Genomic DNA, 18642 nt, shown 5'->3' on the forward strand with positions numbered 1-18642 from the left:
ATGGGTAGTGTAGTGTCTTCGGCCATCCTAAACTCAGAAATGTTGACAATCGCAATGATGCTCGAAATGTCCCTTATAGGCCTACGTCTGTTTCCGGTTATTTTTATTTTGAAATTCAGTTCCTGACGGACGCCAAAAAAAGCCTGAGATTATGGAATTAAACCACTAAATAAAAGCAAGGATAATTGAGTGTTATTGGTGAGTAAATAACAGTGTGTTATTTTGAAAAGAAATAACAAATTAGAAGGAAAAACAGATTTAAAAATACGGGATTTCAGTATCCTGAGGCTCTGAGCCCCATTTATTTCCTCACAGACGGCAACAAAAGTCCGAAATTATACTATTTAAAATAAAAACAATAACTGTGGCTTGATATTGAGTAAGAACATGTTTTTATGAACCACACAGCTTCCGGTCTTCCACGACCCGACCGGAGAAAAAGACGTGCTGCAGGCCCGTAACACATTACCAGTAGAAATACATTGCTTTTAAAATCGTGCTGTGCAACACGAAAAAAAGGGGCAAATCGTGTTGGTGAACACGAATCAATAGATTAAAAATCGTGTTGGTGAACACGAAATGCCGTGAGACTGGGTTGGAAGTACAGTACTTGAGTCAATGTACTTCATTGCATTCCACCACTGACTCTTACCCAGTACATAATACTAAGTATGTTATCTGTGTAAAGGCCGCAACTTTTAATATTTGATTCTTTCAAAAGTTCTTATGACTCAGGAAAATACATTTAAATGTATATATATTTAACCACGCTCACTCATCTGAATATCATCTGTACATTCACCGGATAACGATTTAACCAAGTTATTTTCTTATTTCTATTTATACTGTTAATACATGTTTGTTCTTATTTTATTTTACTTTTATTCTAATTATGCCTGTGTATATATATTCCATGTGTACTATCTGTGTTTCTGTCTTATTCTGTTGTGGCTATGACACCTGAATGTCCCTACGGGGATGAATTAAGGTCCACTTATCTTATCTTATCTCAATACAAATGTGTTGTAAGAAAACTAGTTTGGGTTTTCACATCGGCTCATGACCGCTTGGTCTCAGTTTACATTTGAGTCTCTTTATTTAAAAGAGTTCCAGTTGATCTGCACCATCCTCTGCCTCTCTCCGCTCCCTTCATTGTGTGATCTCAATAGAACAATAGGACAGTCTGCACAGCAGCACAAAGGAAGGAGCCGTGCAGAGGTCTGAGTGTATCAGAGAGTAAAGTATCTTTATTGAGAGAGCCTGCCTGGTTAGGCCTGGCATGGAAGCACATGCTGAACGGCGTTCTCCTTCACGTTCTCCGTACCACAGAAGGAGACGCTGTAAAGAAGCAAAGACGGAAGGATAGAGAGAGTGAGTGAAACATTATAGAACACAATGTGTATACATATATTGGTTTAAGTATCAATTTGAATATACTGCATAGTGCATACAAGTATGTCAAAACAGCAGAATGTCCTCTTACTCAAATCCTAGTAAACACTGATTGTTTGAAATCTGTTTCGGCCGACAAGGCAAACTATATTAAAACGTAGAATTCCAAAAATGATAAAAACATCTGGTTTGTATATAAAGTTTAAAGTCAAAGTCAAATCTGTTTGCCATCACTATATGTTTATTTATAAATGGAAGGATATGAAAGTAAAGACTATGGAGGAGAAATCTTCTCTATGTACTCTCTCCAGCACTGGAACACCTTACACAGTCGCACGTTGCCCTCTAGTGGCTAAAGGCAGTCCATGACATCTAATGCAGTCCAGCACCACTGCTGCACCGTAACATTTCCCTGATGTCATGAGAATTGTTTATAAACTGGATTTCACATTGATGACATGTTTTTAAAAAACAATGAGTTCTGTTTGGGTAGACTCCAGCTGGTAGACATGGATACATTAGATTGTTATTTGTGTCTTGATAGATTTGACGTAACTCTAATCCAGTTCAGTCTGAGTGAATTCCTCCTGTAGAGTTAATTGAGAGTTGAACCTCTCTCTGTCTGATGAGCTGTGGATGCAGTCGTTCATTCATTGGAGGGTCGCTAGTAAGATACCTACTTGCTTCCTCTGTGCCATCAGTGTGTGCGCGTGTGTGCGTGCGTGCGTGTGTGTGTGTGTGTGTGTGAATAAGTGAGTGCTGTTGTAAAGCACTCTGAGTGGTTGCTAAGACGAGAAAAGGTGCTATATTAATGCATACCAAACATAATGCTGCAGGAAAAAGAGGACCTTATAGCAGAACTCGATCGTACAGGCGGGTGGACCGTCTATCACTTCAACACATTACAAATTAATTAATTAATTACTTTACTTATCAAATTTCCCCACCTTTGTTGACTGATCGTTATCAGTATCATGCAGTTGCAGCCTCATAAATGAACTACAATAGAATAATGTTTTACGTTCTATGTACCGCATAGCAATATTCAGTTAAAAGAGATAAAGGCTTACATAGGTTAAGGACAGCCGTTTATTCAACCAGATAACACAGCTCTAAAGGAACTCATACAAATAATTGTACAAACTAATAAGGCGTTCATTAAAAACATTTGATATGTATCTAATCAAAATGTAATATACAGCCTTTATTACCATCTCCTTACAGCCACCATTTGAATAACATGCCTGATGTTTGACAATATATCCCTGTGTAGGTGTGTTTGATTTCCTCTCAAAGTGTGAGGAGTGCCACCTGAAGGTCTTTATTGATAGAAGCAATCTGACTTACATCATGTTGTCTTTTCCTCTCTGCAGCTCCATCTTGGACACACCATACCGGGGCTTCATGGGGTTGAAGATGTGATTGTTCCAGCGAAACGTCACCTCTTCGACAACCCCCACATCCACCTCAGCGTCCAGCAGCACCTCGTAGGTCCGTCCAGACACCAACGAGCCTCTGTCAAAACAGATCAAAACATACTCTGAAGTATATCTCCTCGAACACCATCACAGAGCGGGCAGTGGAGCTGCTGTACAGTAACCAGGGTTGAGAGGGGGACTTTTAAAATGTCTTCTGTTTCGATTACCAGTTACTTGCAAGAACATGTAATCAGTAACCTATTCTGATTATTAAAAGTAATCTTACTTGATTTATTTCCGTTACTTTTGGATTACCTCAATATCAAATGCAATGCAAATAAATAAAATGGAAAGGAATATCATCAAGATGTTTTTTAATTAAGTGTATTATGTAAGACAACAGAACAATGTGACCTTAGAAAAGAAGACATCAAGATATTTAAGATACACAATGTGTTACATTTAGGCTAGACCTACAGAATAGTAAAGCTTACAAAAAGTGTATTAGTTTATGTTTTATTAATAAATCAGCTGTCCTCCTACTACATAACACTTTTTTATTTAAATAAAGAATAATGAAAGTAGCCTTGATGAAAACCAAAAAGAGAATTCAGGCAGCCTATAATATATTGATATATACTGTATATACATCTTACATTGTTATGTTATCCTGAGAGTAATCCCGGTTTTTCAAAAAATGTAACAGTCTGATTACATCTTCTCTTACAGTACCGGTAAGGGAATACTTTTTTTTGGTATCCTGATAACGTAATCCCGTTACAAGTAATCAGTTTCTCCCTAAACCTGAGAGTAACACCTTTTCCTCTGTGACCAACCTCTCCAGCAGAGCAGAGTTTGGTGTCATAGTATTCAAGTTTCTTGTTATTGGGTTCATCTGGTTTCTGTTTCGTTCTTACTGTGAAATTTGATCGATGCTGACAAAAGGTGAAAAACTTTAAGGCACGTTGCAGAACTAGAGTTTCTTCACTTCTGGACTTCTGAAGCTGACATTAAAGGTTGGTCTCTTTCTCCCTGCAGTAGGCAGCAGCTACAGTTGAGGGCAGTGGGGGGGCTGCAGAGGGGAAATAAAGTCTGAATTTCTTTGGTAGAGGAAGAGTAGAACCTTTCAACACAAGGCAGTTCGAAACACATTAGCTTCAGCTGTCTGATAGATGTTTTAGTGAGACCTGTAAAGACACCATTACAGTAGTCGAGTCTACTGAAGATAAAAGCATGGACAAGTTTGTCCAAATCCTGCTGTGACATTAGTATTTCAATCCTAGATATATTATTAAGGTGATAAAAGGCTGACTTAGTAACTGTGTTAATATTAAATTTAGGTCAGAGTCCATGACTACACCTAGATTTCTTGCTTTTCCGGATGGTTTGAACATTGCCGAATGGAAGGGTTGTTTTAATTATCTGAGCCAGTGGTAGCATGTAGATGTCAAAGAGAAGAGGCCCCAGAATGGAGCCTTGAGGAACCCCACATGTCACTACGATGTGTAGTTACCTAGAGAAACAAAGCTTTTCCTGTCTTTTAAGTATGTCAGGAGGCCAACAAGTTAATTAAGCTGAATTAGTGCCAGCTGGAGAACTGAGACCTTTGAGCAGAGTTTGGTTTGTTTGTTGCATTGCTGATGTTCCCAAGAAGTTGCCAACAAACAACCAGCATATTACTGTATATGTTTATATTGGCTTTTAATGATTATTTCATTTGTATTTTATTCTATTTTGAAGAAATATTGTTCTATTTTAAGAAATGGTGTGATTATTTTACAATGACTGTCAAAATGCTGATGTGACAAAACTGTTTCCCTATTGGGAGAAAGAAAGTTTCTACCTATCTGTCTACACGGAAAAACTAAGGTAGACTTTTTTAATTAAATGTATTATATCAACAATTTTCACATAACTGTATTAGGTTAGTTGAAGTCAATAATATTAAGTTTAAATATGTTCAACCTAATATTATTGCTTTTACCTAAGCTAATACAGCCAAGTCAAATGTGCTGACATAATACACTTAATTAAAGTAAACGTTTCAGATTTTTCAGTCGATCCTGTAGTTTAGTGCATTTTAGTTGGGTGTAACTTTTTAACTGAATGTTAAGAAAGAAAACTGTTTGTTTTTTAAAAAAAAGTAAAGAGAAATGTGTGTTGTGTGTAATTGTAAAAACAATTCTAAAAAAAGTAATATGGTCTAAGAGGAACTACGGCTGTTCAAGATCCCAGGCCTGGTCAAACAAACTCAACATCCTGGACAAGAGGAAGGCCCACTTCTGCAACTGTACCACTATCAGTGACATCACATGTTAGAATGAGCTTACACAAAAATCTGGTGCTCCTTGGTGCTGTCGTTGTCCCCAGAGAGGGCCATGAACATGAAGCCAGGGTTGGGCCAAATGGGGCCGTCCAGGGTCATCTCCACCCTGTAGCTGTAACCTATAGGAAGAAGAGTCACATTGTCACCACGGCTCCAGCGTACTCTCACATGACACATGCATCCTTTTCCATGGGTCTGGATTGGAAAAAAACACAGTGAGAAGATATATTCAAATTATTTTTACTGTTACCTGTTGCTCAGGTTTGTAATGTACCATATCTGCACAGGTACACAGAGCAAAGTGGTGTTACAACAATTTTACAAAATTAAAATCTCCCCCCTTTGAAATGCTTTTTAAAGTAGAGTAAGGGTAAGACACACCCCCAAATATATCCATTTTTTATTTCAATAAGTTACTGCTGTCTCTACTTACTAAAAACAAACACAAAAATCTAATTTCTTCTTAAGCATTTCTTAACAGATGTCATTAAACTAAAAAGATAAAATAATTAATATTTCAGTTTACAGAGCAGAGGCCTTACTGCAGCTCGTGCAGTCTGTTCCTTCCTGGAAGATCATTGTAATCCCTTGCAAAGAATGCTCAGAACAATTTACAAAACAACAGCTTCCTACTCCAGAACATTTTAATTAAAAAGTAGTATTGAATAATTAAAATATTTGTACAAGTTTTCTGCAGGAACAAAACCATTAAACATTAACATGGAACAATAAATCATTATGTAGATCATAAAATGCAACAGCCTCATTATTAGATTAGAATCAGTAATTGAGTTTAAGTTTAGTTCCCCCCTGATTCACTATAGCTGTAGGTGCTCTCTATTAACATGAATTTTTTTAACATTTCCCTCAATATCTTGGCACAACCTGTGTAAAAACCCTGAAATCTGGAAACTTTGATATGGGTACTTACGGCCGAAGGGCTTTGAACTGCCCGTTTTGAGGAAGTACTTGCTCTTTAAAACGCCATCAGTCAGAGTGAACCTGTCAGCATGGGAGCCCATCAGAGGGCACTTGTTTTCTGCACATGGGAAACACTTTCCCTGTGGAGACAAGGACACGGTGAGGTATGAAGAATGAGCTCACCCCGTCATGCAGCGTATCACTCTTCTCCTGTCAATGAACACCCAACAAGATGTTCCCCCTTATACTCCTTCAAAATGCTACAGATTGCCACCTTATAAATGAAGGTGGAGAGAGGTGCTGGTCTCGGTAAGTGTGGGAACAGGCTGACTTTGTGGCTGTCAGCCCCGCCTGCAGGAACAACAGCAGACAGGAGAGCATTTACGAGGTGAGGTGCTGTCATCTCTCAACGGGGACATAGTCATATGAGGTCATGCTCGGCACTCCCCCGGCCTCCTTTGATCCGGACATGTGTCCAAAGCAGGGATAAACTGTCATTAACACCAACAGCTGCCGATCCAAACCCTCCCCGTGGAAGACCTGAGGGAAGCCCATTTATATCGCCCCCTCAGCTGCAACAAAAATTCAATCTTGCCGAATCAATTTCTAAAACCAAAGAAATGGTTCACAGCCAAATCACTGTCATACAGCAACAGGTGTCAGCCCATACACATGCTCTGGTGGTGGAGATATGCCCCCCCGTCACTTTTTCAATTGAGGACATAAGATGCCGCCCAGCTCCTCCTGTACTGCTCGTACCACCACAAGCTTTATTGTGATGTACAAATCTAACTGTCTTACAACTTCACATGCAGACATAAGTCCCTCCACCAAACTGTTGGAAAATATTGACACAAAAATAATTCTACATCAGGAGGCAAACCTCTACATCAGCATTTGTGACACAAAGAGATTATTCATTTCAATTGAACCACCTAATCTTGTGGATTCAGTTGTGAAGGAGAGTATATCCATGTGAATCTTGACATGCTTTTGACCTTTGAACCTGCGCTGTATGGCTCAATCCAAGCTGATATAACGCTGTTCTGTTGGAGTGTGGTGTGGTTTGATGTCAATAATGCAGCGACTGACTGAAACAGTTTGCTATCGTGGTGGGCGAGTGCTAGCATGTAGGCAGCTCCATAGCATGGTGTTAGCTATAAGTAGCTAATCTTCTGCTCTGACCAGGCACTGAGGCTGGATCTACAACGTTAACATTATTTCCATGTTCCTTTCCTGTGCAGGATATTTGTCCTGAGGTGCAGTATGTAGGCAACTGCAGGAACTCAAACTGATTTTGTTTTACTTAAATACTTGTATACATCCGCACTACATTTAAGTAGGGAATATTGCAGTTTTGCTGAACCATTTGTCTGAGAGGAGTTGACCCTCTGACTTCGCAGATAGAGTTTTCAAACAACATACTTACATAAAAGTTTCACAATATAATAGATCTAATCTGCCTTAGTCATATCTAGAGTTACATTTCAATGTAAAAGAAGTATAGGAGTGAAGGAAGGGTTTTAAAATGTTGGTATTTTTACAGTTGGTACTGCTACTGTTACTTACTGTAGATACCATATTTCTACAATCCTTCCTCCAAAGATCAAGGTCAAGGCAAAATGCAATCCAAAAATACATAGGGAAGACCAAAACCCTAAGTAATCGAAACCAGATGTATGTTAGTAGGTCTGGTTTTGTGTTTGTGTCTCTGTACCGAAACAACATGAAAGGTTGTTGGACAATCATCCCCAATTACATTTGACCATCAGATAATCGCAGATCTAAACGTGTTTTCAATTGAAGTGCTTGGTTAGGTACAGGAAAAGATCATGGTCAGGGATCAAATAAATAAGAATATATGTGTATATGTGTAAATAGACTATTTGAACTATCACTTACATCATCAAAACTGTCCTTGTCGGAGCAGGGGAATGCTACAAAGCCTTGGGATTTCACCATGCTCTCGATGTAGTACTCGTAGGAACGGACATGGTTGCAGTCATCAAACCTCTTGGTGCCTGGCAAAATATTGGAACAGGTGATGAAAGGAAGGAAGAGAAAAATTGAGATGGACAGTGCGTTAAAAGCGGGTGAGGTACAGAAAAATAAGAAAAGAGATGTAAATGTAGAATTATTGAACTTCAGATAGCTACTTATGAACTCATGACCTTCAGAAAAAAAAAAGTTCAGGAAGATAAGTACTCATGCCAGTATAACAAAGTACAGGACATGTCAGAGTAAGAATCAGTGTGAGGCAGACAGACGGACAGACGGACGGACGGACAGACGGACGGACGGACGGACGGACACACAGACAGACAGACAGAGAGGTCAAAGCTTCTGTTGTTTCTCAGTGAGGGCCAGCTTACTTAAATTAGTTGAGTCTCCTCAATACAATTTGAGACTCCTTTGAAACATCCATCCCTCCGATATCTTCTGTTCATCGGGGGCCTGCAGCCAGAAAGACCCCCTTCTTCAGCCTGACACCTTCTTCACCGCAGTGTCCACCAGTGGGTTCTGGGGTTGCTGGTACTATGCACAACCTTTAGTCCAAAACCTTTTGCAACAGCCCCCACTCAATGCATAAAATGTTCTTCGAACTTGATAAGCTGATCTGTTGAGAACTCTGCTAAAGCGGCGGCAGATCTGATGGTACAACCACACAGTCCATTAACACCGGCTGGCCTAGGTTGCTCTTGTACACTCGTGAAGCCACTCGTGAAGCCACTCGTGAAGCCACTCGTGAAGCCACTCGTGAAGCCACTCGCACAGAAACGGTGCTTTTAATGGTCCATCAATGTCTAGCACAGAAGTCCAACAACAAAGCAGCAGTTGGTTTCAGATTAGGACGGCCATGCCTCCTACCCCCCTTCACCCTGCTCTCTCCGTCACTGCCCATGTCAGCATTGAACACAACAAGAGTCCCCCTTTGGTTTCCCTTTCAGCATGAGACCCTGCCTCAGAGACTCCAAGAAGGCCAGCCACTCTGAACTGCTGTTCAAACAACCTGTCAGAGACCTCATCTAGGCGATTCCAGCACACCAACAGTCGGCCAGGGGGGTACTGAGTATGAATAGTTGTTGGGGGGTGCCAAGAGGCCCCCTGTGTCAAGGCCTACCTGCTCTCTGTCAGGCTCTTCTCCCAGGTCTGGCTCAGGGAGGGGTGCACTGTTTCTCTTTCCTGACCGTAGCTTATGTAGGTTTAATTGAGTCAGCATTCACACACACCACAATGCAAACAAAGTGAAATAGCCAACATGACAGTAAATAACTATATTTATTTAGCACTTTCCTAGCCTTTGAGTGAAGTGCTACAGTCCTGGTTTGACTGTCAGATAAACATTTGATTATACTAAAATCATCATGTGATCATTGAGTTCCCATTTTGATTCCATGTTGAGTGAGATGTGTTGATCTCACCCTGCCAGATGGCATCCAGGTCCTTGATCCAGCCTTTGTTGGCGGTGCAGCCAGGCATCAGCTCTCCTCCATTGGGGTAGAAGTCGATGTGGCCGATAGATTGGGACATCCCCAGACCTGATGGGATGGTTTTACAGAGACATATGTTTCTTTTATTGATTTGATCAAGATTTAACACAGATGATAAGGCCACACAGTTCCCTTAATGCCTACCCTATGATACCATTTTAAAAAACAGTTATCGTGCTGCATTTATCTGTGGCCTTACAACCAAGAGGTATATTTTAAAATAATCATATTTTTAAGGTACTGGGGTTACGTAATGTAACCCAGCTTCTATGAGTATAGGCGCAGCCCTCTACGGCTATCGCTATTGGGTAATCCCCACTGCACGTGTGCAGCACTGACAGACTTATTCCACGCCCACTTATGACGTGGGCCCCACCTCCAGGCTCACTTCCGTATAAATAGGAAGTAGGCCCTACAATCCACTCCAACAGCTTTTCTTCAGCTATTCGCGAAGCCAGTGGGGCCCGAACCTTAGAGGGCTGCGCCTATACTCATAGAAGCTGGGTTACATTACGTAACCCCAGTTCTATATCGTATAAGGCTTCGCCCTCTAAGGCTATCGCTATTGGGTTAAGGGGGAAGCAGGATGTAGTCCACGCCCCACTGGTTCCGTCCGTTAACAGAAGCACAAAACAAACCTACTCAGTTAGTAACCCATGTCCATTTTGATGTGCATAAATGGAGCATCCCATTCCCGGGGAATATAGCATTTAAAAAAATGAATATTTCTCCATCAGGGACGCAGGTAGGCTTACTCGGGCTACCTGTCGTTTATAAAAGAAGAGATCAAGTCTCACTTGTTAAAAACGATCAAGAGAGGGGAACAAAAGGCCGCTCTCTAAGTGCCGACAGGCAGGAGAGAGGGCATGCAATTGAAAACCCCCGACATTACTCATTCTGGCAGACTATTCAGTACTGAGTGTGTCGGAGAGGAATGGGAGACATCCCTCAAATAAAAACGAATAAAAGAACAGGGGGAAGACCAAGATGCAGCAGTGCAAATGTCTTCCACTGTCATTCCTCCGTGCAACGCCGCAGAAGTTGATATTCTCCTGGTGCTTTCCGGGGGATCCAACCCAGAGGAAACATACGCCTGTGACACCGCCTCACCCAGCCAGTGTGACAGGCGCAACACCGCTGAGCTGCCATCTCCTTGGATCTGGAGACATGACGGAGCCACAGAGAGAGCAGACAAATCACTCACCCTTTAGCTGATGTCAGAGCCAGGAGCAGAGCTACTTTGGCTGACAAGAACTTCAGGGGAACCTGATCCAAAGGTTCAAAAGGAGCTTTACTTAGTGCGCGCAGCACTACAGCCAAATCCCATTGAGGCGCTAAAGCGCGTGATACCGGTCTGAGTCTCTGTACTCCTGGTAGGAATCGTTTTGTCAGAGGGTGACTAAACACCGTGCTGATCCCAAAACCTCCATGGCATGAAGAAATGGCAGCCGCATATGTTTTTATTGTTCTATAGGCCAATTTTCTGTCCAGCAACAGCTGGAGGAATGATAGCACGAGAGGCAGGGGACACGCAACGGGGTCCATGCCTTTCCCTACACACCAACGCTGGAACGCTGTCCATTTGGCTGTGTAAGACGCCCTGGTGGACGTGGCTCTAGATCCCTGAATAGTACTCACAACATCTTGAGAGAGGCCGAGCCCCTCTAAGTGTTTCCGTTCAGGGGCCATGCCCACAAACGTTGGCCTAACACTGGGTGAGTGCTGATTGCTCCCTCCACCTGGGAGAGAGCATCCCCCCGCCACGGAATTTCCCACGGTCTCCCTGACAGCATCCGCTGCATGCAGGGAAACCAGGACGCTCCCGTGCGCTCCGGGGCTATTAAGACCGCTATCAGTCGCTCCTCCTGCACTCGGTCCAGGAACCGAGGGATCAGAGGGACTGGTGGGAACGCGTACAGTAACACCCTGGGCCAAGGTCTGTGTGCGAACGCGTCCACCCCTAGAGGGGGGTGATCCTGCCTTCTCAGGGAGAACCAGAGAGCACACTGCGCGTTCCCGCGAGCAGCGAACAGATCTACCTCCGCTCTCCCGAACCTGCTCCACACTTGGGAGACCAGCTCGGGGTGGAGGCTCCAGTCCCCTTGTCGAGGACCTCCTCTGAACATGAGGTCTGCCCCTCTGTTCAGCTCGCCGGGAATATATACTGCTCTGATCGAGAGTATGTGTGTGCGCGCCCAGCACAACAGCCGTCTGGCTGTGTTCAGCAGCTGCTCTGATCGTACACCTCCCTGACGATTTATGTAGGCTGCCGCCGTCTTGTTGTCTGTTCGAATCAACACATGATGATTCCACAGCAACGGGGCAAAGTGCTAGATTACTCTCCATACGGCGAGTAATTCCAGCGTGTTTATATGAAGGGACATGTGCGGCGGCCACTGTCCCCCCACTGCCTGCGACCTGCATGTTCCCTCCCACCCCGAGAGCGATGCGTCCGTAAACACCGAGGTGTGTGACGTCACTCTGCCGAGGGGAACCCCCACGGACAGGACGTGGAGCTTGTTCCAGTAGGTCAGATCCAAAACTATGGATAGAGGAATGCACACCCTGCGTCTCCTCTGACGCACGGGGTCGATGCGCAAGCGAATAAATCACCTCTGAAGTCTCCCTAACGCAACCTTGACTTTCCTGCCCAGTCTCCATCTTACCAGAAAAACAAAGCTTTTTAGGAGGAATGTTTGTTTTTCAGTAAGTAGCTCTTAAAAGAACTGGTTTTGCCTGTCAATGCTTCTGCAACGGAGTGCTGAAGAAAAGTAGGAGTGGATTGTAGGGCCTACTTCCTATTTATACGGAAGTGAGCCTGGAGGTGGGGCCCACGTCATAGGTGGGCGTGGAATAAGTCTGTCAGTGCTGCACACGTGCAGTGGGGATTACCCAATAGCGATAGCCTTAGAGGGCGAAGCCTTATACGATATAGAACTTAAAGGTCCCAGGTCACGGCCATTTCTACTGATCATAATTCCATCGTTGAGGTCGACTAAAATAGATTTATATTGTGCAATGTTCCAAACTCACATTGGTTTCTCACAGCATCTCTGTATAGTATGTGTATTCACTCTCTGTCCTAAACGGCTTGTTGGAGCTCCTGGGGCAGACAGGTCTTCTCTGTGTTAGAGGTCTACTCGCTACAGAGTGTACTTTGAGGGTTTGTGACTCTGCAAGACTTCATAGAAAAAAAAGTCTTCATATCTGTACATTATCCTCTTTATGATGTGGACCTTATTTGTATTTAAAAGGGAACACTCTTGTAGCAGAAAAAATGTTGGGAGAAAAAGTAGAAACAGTAAGCAATTTTGCCCACATTGATCTCACTCATCATAATGAAAAGTGATGTACCAAGTTTGGAGTTGAAAGGAAGTCCATCCGTGTGAATGACGTCCACAAAGGTGGCGTCGCTGGTGTCCAGGCGGACAGACTCATCAGTGTCCTGGAAGTATGGCTCAACTGGGTCCAGTCCTGAGCAGAGAGAGGTGTTCAATCACTGAGGGTGCCCTGTCATCCATCAGACTCTATCACTGCAGCACATGTCTAAAAAGGTGGGCAGTGTGTGTGTGTGTGTGTGTGTGTGTGTGTGTGTGTGTGTGTGTGTGTGTGTGTGTGTGTGTGTGGGTGGGTGTGTGTTACTCATGATGTGTGTTGCAGCAGGTTTGCATTGTGTGTGTACAGCAGATGTGCAGTGTGTGTGTGTGTGTGTGTGTGTGTGCGTGCGTGCGTGCATGTGTGTGTGTGTGTGTGTGTGTGTGTGCGTGCGTGCGTGCATGTGTGTGTGTGTGTGTGCGTGCGTGCGTGCATGTGTGTGTGTGTGTGTGTGTGTGTGTGCGTGTGTGTGTGTGTGCGTGCGTGCGTGCGTGCGTGCGTGTGTGTGTGTATGTGTGCGTGTGTGTACCTGTGATGCGTGCGAGGCCGGGGATCCTGCTGCCGGCGGCCCCTGCAGCGTGAGCTCCGAGGCTGTGTCCGATGATGTGGAACTTATCAGCCTGCTGCTTGTACTGGCTCTGTAACATGTGTGTTCAATTCAGAGAGACTGTACACACTGCCCCCCAGAGAATAACCCCTCAGCCCCCAGATGGGTCTGTCTGTCCTCGTCCATGGTTGTGTAACTTAAACTTTCTTTTTTAGATATAGGGAGGACACTTTTAGCTGTTGGAGGCAGCATGAAAATGTTTCACATACAATTTAGCATCAGTGTATGAGGATGAATGTATGTACGTGTAAAAACTATTATTAAAGTCTTTACTAAAATCTGTCTCGACTGAACTCAGCTGGAATACCCCTCTAACCCTTAACCCAGAACATGGGTGCAATAACAGTGAAATATTGGTCTTCCATGGGTGCAATACTCGTCTAATAAGGGTGCATTATGGGTGTGATGACAGTATCCGGGTGCAACACGGGTATAATATGGGCGTAATAGAGGTGTAATGGTGTAATAGGGGTTCATATGTAATATGAGTGTAATGCCAGTGTAATAACGGGGTGAATGAGGGTGAATTAACAGTCTATTGTGGGTGTTATGAGTACAGGTGTTATAATTGTTTAAAATTGGTATAATAAAGGTGTAATAATGTTGTACTATGTGTTGTTTTAATGTGTACTATGGCTGTTAAGATAAGATAAGACTTTATTCATCCCGAAGGAAATTGTTGTGCCAGAGTAACACAATACAATAAACACAGCAGCAACACTGTACACTAAAAGTGCAGCAGAAAGAGCAATTAAACATCACGGACAACATGACACGTAGAAATGTTGTCTGTGGATGTTGAATTGCTCTTAAAAATGAATACATTTGCAAATATGAATGAATATGTAAATGCCCGTTTAAGGTGCAGTCCAGGATGTGTATAACCTTGGTTAGGAGTAAACCACGCCCTGTCATCTGTAGAATATGTTTACTGTTCCTCTGTTCCTTTCAGAAGGATTGGGCACAGTTAGTGAGGGGCTCTCTGGGGTTACCTTGAGGAAGGTGATCATGGAGGCCACCTGGGCAGACACCACCCTGGCGTTGTTGGCAGCCTGCACGTACTGAGTCCTCACGCCTTTCTTCCACTCCACAGCAACGCAGTTCACGTTCTCCCAGGTCAGCATGGCCTGGAGACAGCAGCAGCAGAGGTGTGTGAGCATCAGGTAAACAAAAGCAGAGGAATACTAAGTGAGTTAAAGTAGTTTCAATAGAAAGTTAAATCGTATGATCTGATAGTGACCGGGAACTAATGGGAAATGTAGGGAATATTTTACATGTATTTATTCCCTTCATTTACAAACACCCTGAAGGCCTCACGAGAGCAGGTGAGTTAAAATAGAGCTGCCGGCTCTGAAGGCCTTTGGTTTTTACAGACACACTCCATAAGTTTGGAATCTGCTGCCACACACTGTGATTGGGTCGTCTGTCTGTCTGAGAGGACCACACACATGTGAGAATGGACTCATGGTTTCGCTCATGGAAAATCCTCTTTAGAATTCAAAGTAAGTTGGTATGAAGGGTTTATTTGGTACATCAAGAACAACCTGGTTCAACCAGACTCCCAATGTAAGGGCAAGAGAGACAAATATCCCTCTGAGAAACAGTTGAAAGGCATAAAAGAAATAATTCACGTCACTTGGAAACGTATGGAAGAGGATTTCAGTGTCAAGTGCAAATGATGACTAACAAGCTGGAATACTCTTGATATGGAGAGCATGCTCACCTTACACATCTCCTGGGGCCAGTCCTCGTCTCCTTCCTTCAGATACCCAGGAATGATGAAGCGGGTCTTCCTCGTCCCGCTGTAGTTTAACACCTGGTTGCTTTCATTTGCCTTTATCTCCTGACAGTTTCAAAAGAAAAGCAAAGGTAAACTAAGTGAAAGATGTATCGAGCTTTATTCTTCATTAACACAATACTCACTTGCCCAATATTAAAGTATCCATATAGATCCCTTAAATCCACAGGAGGTGGACGGTCCACAGCAATATTTTGAAAAAAACTACTGATTGAAGTTGATGTGAAGCTTGAGAATGTAACCCACTTTAATCGTCTAACGCAGTGCTTCTCAAAGTGTGGTCCGCGGACCACTGGTGGTCCGTGAGCGCCCCCTAGTGGCCCGTGAGTATATTGGTAACATTTCACATTTGAAATAAATTAATTTATTTAAGTTTTCTGCACTCTCGCGAGAATATCTCCGCAATGGAGCGAGCTTAAGTTTCACTTTCGATTGCATGATATAGCCCAGATAAACACCTTCATCACACATGTTGCCACTTGTTTGTACCATTTTCAGGCAATTTGTAAAAAACGATGTGTTTTTGGATATTTGTGGAGTTAGGTGGTCCGCGAGTGTTTTTTTATTGGTTAAGTGGTCCTTGGTATGAAAAAGTTTGAGAAACACTGGTCTAACGATATCATCCAAATAATGTGTTTTTTCATCCATCACTGATGTTGACATCATTATAGAAGAGGATATATTGGCTGCCAGTTTAGAGGAGAGGAGACATTTTAGCCCTGGTTAACCATTTTAATGTTCATGTGGGCATGGTGAAATTGTTATCTATCTCAAACTAATGGTAACCCTCTGTATTGATTCACTGATCCACAGGATACACAGATAGTGTTTCCATACTCACACAGGATGAGAGAAAGCAGCTCTTTCTTAGCTGCAACACACTAATTGAAATGAAAGCTGCTCTTGCCTGGTAGTAACGGTCCATCTGGGTGAAGAGGAGGAAGCGGGTGCCGATCTCCTCAGGGTGCCAGGGCAGGGCGGAGGATGGTCTCTGAGGGGTGCCCCCCCACGGAGGCAGGTCATCAAAGCAGCCAAGCCCATCGAAACAGTCCTCAGCCGCTGAGGACATGCAGGACACAGAACTCAGACCTGACCACATGTGAGGGTCCACAACCCCTCAAGCATCCTGACACCTCGGACACATTGTTTTTATCAGAAATTACTTTTTCTACAGAACTTTAGGAAAAAGACAGATGATGAAAGTTGCAAACCATTCATCTTGGAAACATTTAATATATTTTTATTTAAAAGGGACACATTTCAAACATACCTTTGGTTTATTATATGCACTTTACCAGATTATAGCTTTACGATCAAATATATTAAAACTAAATTAAGAAAGCACAACAACAAAAAGTAAAAACAATTTACAAGACACACAAAACAAAAACGCAAACTATAACACGTCACACATTCAAAGTCATTACACAAATACATTAGATTTCATGTTCAGTCTAAAGAATCGACTGAATCGATTTATGTTGACTGTATCCAGTTTTCTGGGAAACACACCAAATGTGTCTGAACGAGTAAAAGGAATCCATAAGACATTTGGAGTGTTTGCATTTGATTGCATATTGTATCAATAAGGAACATGGACACTTAGGTCTGCATATTGAACTGTCATATAGCTTTAATTAAGAAGTGACCAGGCTGCAGTTTGTGTCAGACAATGTGGAGCTTTGATTGATTGAATTTATTCATGATCAAAAAAAGACAAAGCTCATTACATAGAATAAAAACACATGAAAGTCTGAAGGCGTTTTTCCATTATGGTTCTCCAGTAAACACTTCACACAGCACATGCACACGACAACACCACCACCACCACCACCACCACCACCACCACGGTGCAGAGCTACTTATATTGAACCAATCAAACTCTAAGACCCCTTTACTTTTCATTTAAATACAGTATACACTGCTGTATAAACTGTATTTACGCTCAGTGTATTTATTCTTATCTATAGATTTAACATCTATTTACCTTTACTTGTATCATTTATTTTGTACAGACTGCTGATAGATGTGACTGTTTGCACTCTGGTTGGATCCTCTTAATTTCGTTACACTCTGCTTGCATTATGTAATGACAATAAAGTCATCTAAACCAGGGGTGCCCAAACTTTTTCAGTTTGGGAGCTACTTTTAAAATGACCAAGCCCAAAAGATCTACCTACTGTACAGGGCCGTCCCTGCCCAATCTGTGTCCAGGGGGGGGGGGGCCGCATTTACATTTACGCTTCGGATGAGGAGGTGAGGCCCCCTCATAACTGCATGAACCCGTATGGCACAATACAACTCAGACTGGCTTACCTGTCCGTCAATCAAGTGGCAAATGCCATAGTAAGGATGGATGATAGGCTAACTTTAAAAAATAAAAACATAAATAATAAATAATGGGGCACCCCTGGACTAATCTAATTTCAGTAACAGCAAATCGATAAATCCAACTTACCATATGCTGTTCCGATGAGGAAAAAGAGCAGACTCCACATGTGTGCCACCTGTGGACATGAGGGGTTTTAGTTGTTAGATAAAGGAACAGAGTGATGAACAGGCTGATGTTGTGGACTTACCTTGAGTCCAGACCAGAACGCTGTGAGCCCACTGGTCAGCTCTTTAAATACTGCAGCCAGCTGGCGATGTGCCACGCAGCAGTGGGAAACACACAGGTGAGGCACACACATGTAGAGTTGAGGAACAGGTCAGCCGTTACATGTCGTCTCCATGCTCTGAACTGTTCCAATGCAGATTGGACTGGAACATGTCTGTTCTATATCGCCTGTTAAACCTGTTAAACCTGAAGTATCATCATCAGCATATAAACATTACAGACAGTACAACACACGATTATACGGTTAACGCTGAAAGCCTTTGTTGTCATTGTAGAAAAATATACAACAAGATTTTGGATTGCAACCCTGTCCCAGTGCGCAGTAACGAATACAGACAAACATCTAAAACATTTCCTTTATTGTAATCGTTTATTTGGTAGGGACATTGCATATTAATGAACACTTAAAACAATAAATGTGCCAAGCGTAAATATGCCAGATTTAGCTTTGAGCTACTTTCCATCCGCAGTCCCTCACATAACACATTTCAGAAAAGGAAATGTACTAACATAGCAAAAACAAATACATGAAATGCAAGAAAAGTGCAAAAGAGCAAGAGCAGAATACAAGTATTTATGACATGGCAATTCAATATAGCAGCATCGATACATAAAGTGCAAGAGGAGAAACCCCTGTGTTAAAGTGCATTTAGCGGTGATCGCACGTCTGTTTGTTTCTCAACCTTTCTTTGAGTTG

The 18642-nt window shown here is 42.7% G+C and overlaps 1 protein-coding gene across 1 annotated transcript; it reads right to left on the reverse strand.

The window, feature by feature from the left end:
* Nucleotides 1-1251: 1251 nt before the first annotated feature.
* Nucleotides 1252-18018, reverse strand: LOC117466005 (inactive pancreatic lipase-related protein 1-like). Its single transcript, XM_034109135.1, has 13 exons — nt 17908-18018; nt 17787-17835; nt 16236-16387; nt 15254-15373; nt 14523-14657; nt 13453-13561; nt 12903-13022; nt 9480-9596; nt 7960-8078; nt 6068-6197; nt 5141-5255; nt 2740-2907; nt 1252-1338 (listed from the first exon to the last, which is right to left on the reverse strand). Exons 1-13 carry the CDS (start codon nt 18016-18018, stop codon nt 1269-1271), a joined length of 1515 nt encoding a protein of 504 aa, XP_033965026.1. The 3' UTR covers nt 1252-1268.
* Between the last annotated feature and the right edge of the window lie 624 nt (nt 18019-18642).

The sequence above is a fragment of the Pseudochaenichthys georgianus genome, chromosome 20, assembly GCF_902827115.2.
Source record: "Pseudochaenichthys georgianus chromosome 20, fPseGeo1.2, whole genome shotgun sequence".
NCBI classification, from domain to species: Eukaryota; Metazoa; Chordata; class Actinopteri; order Perciformes; family Channichthyidae; genus Pseudochaenichthys; species Pseudochaenichthys georgianus.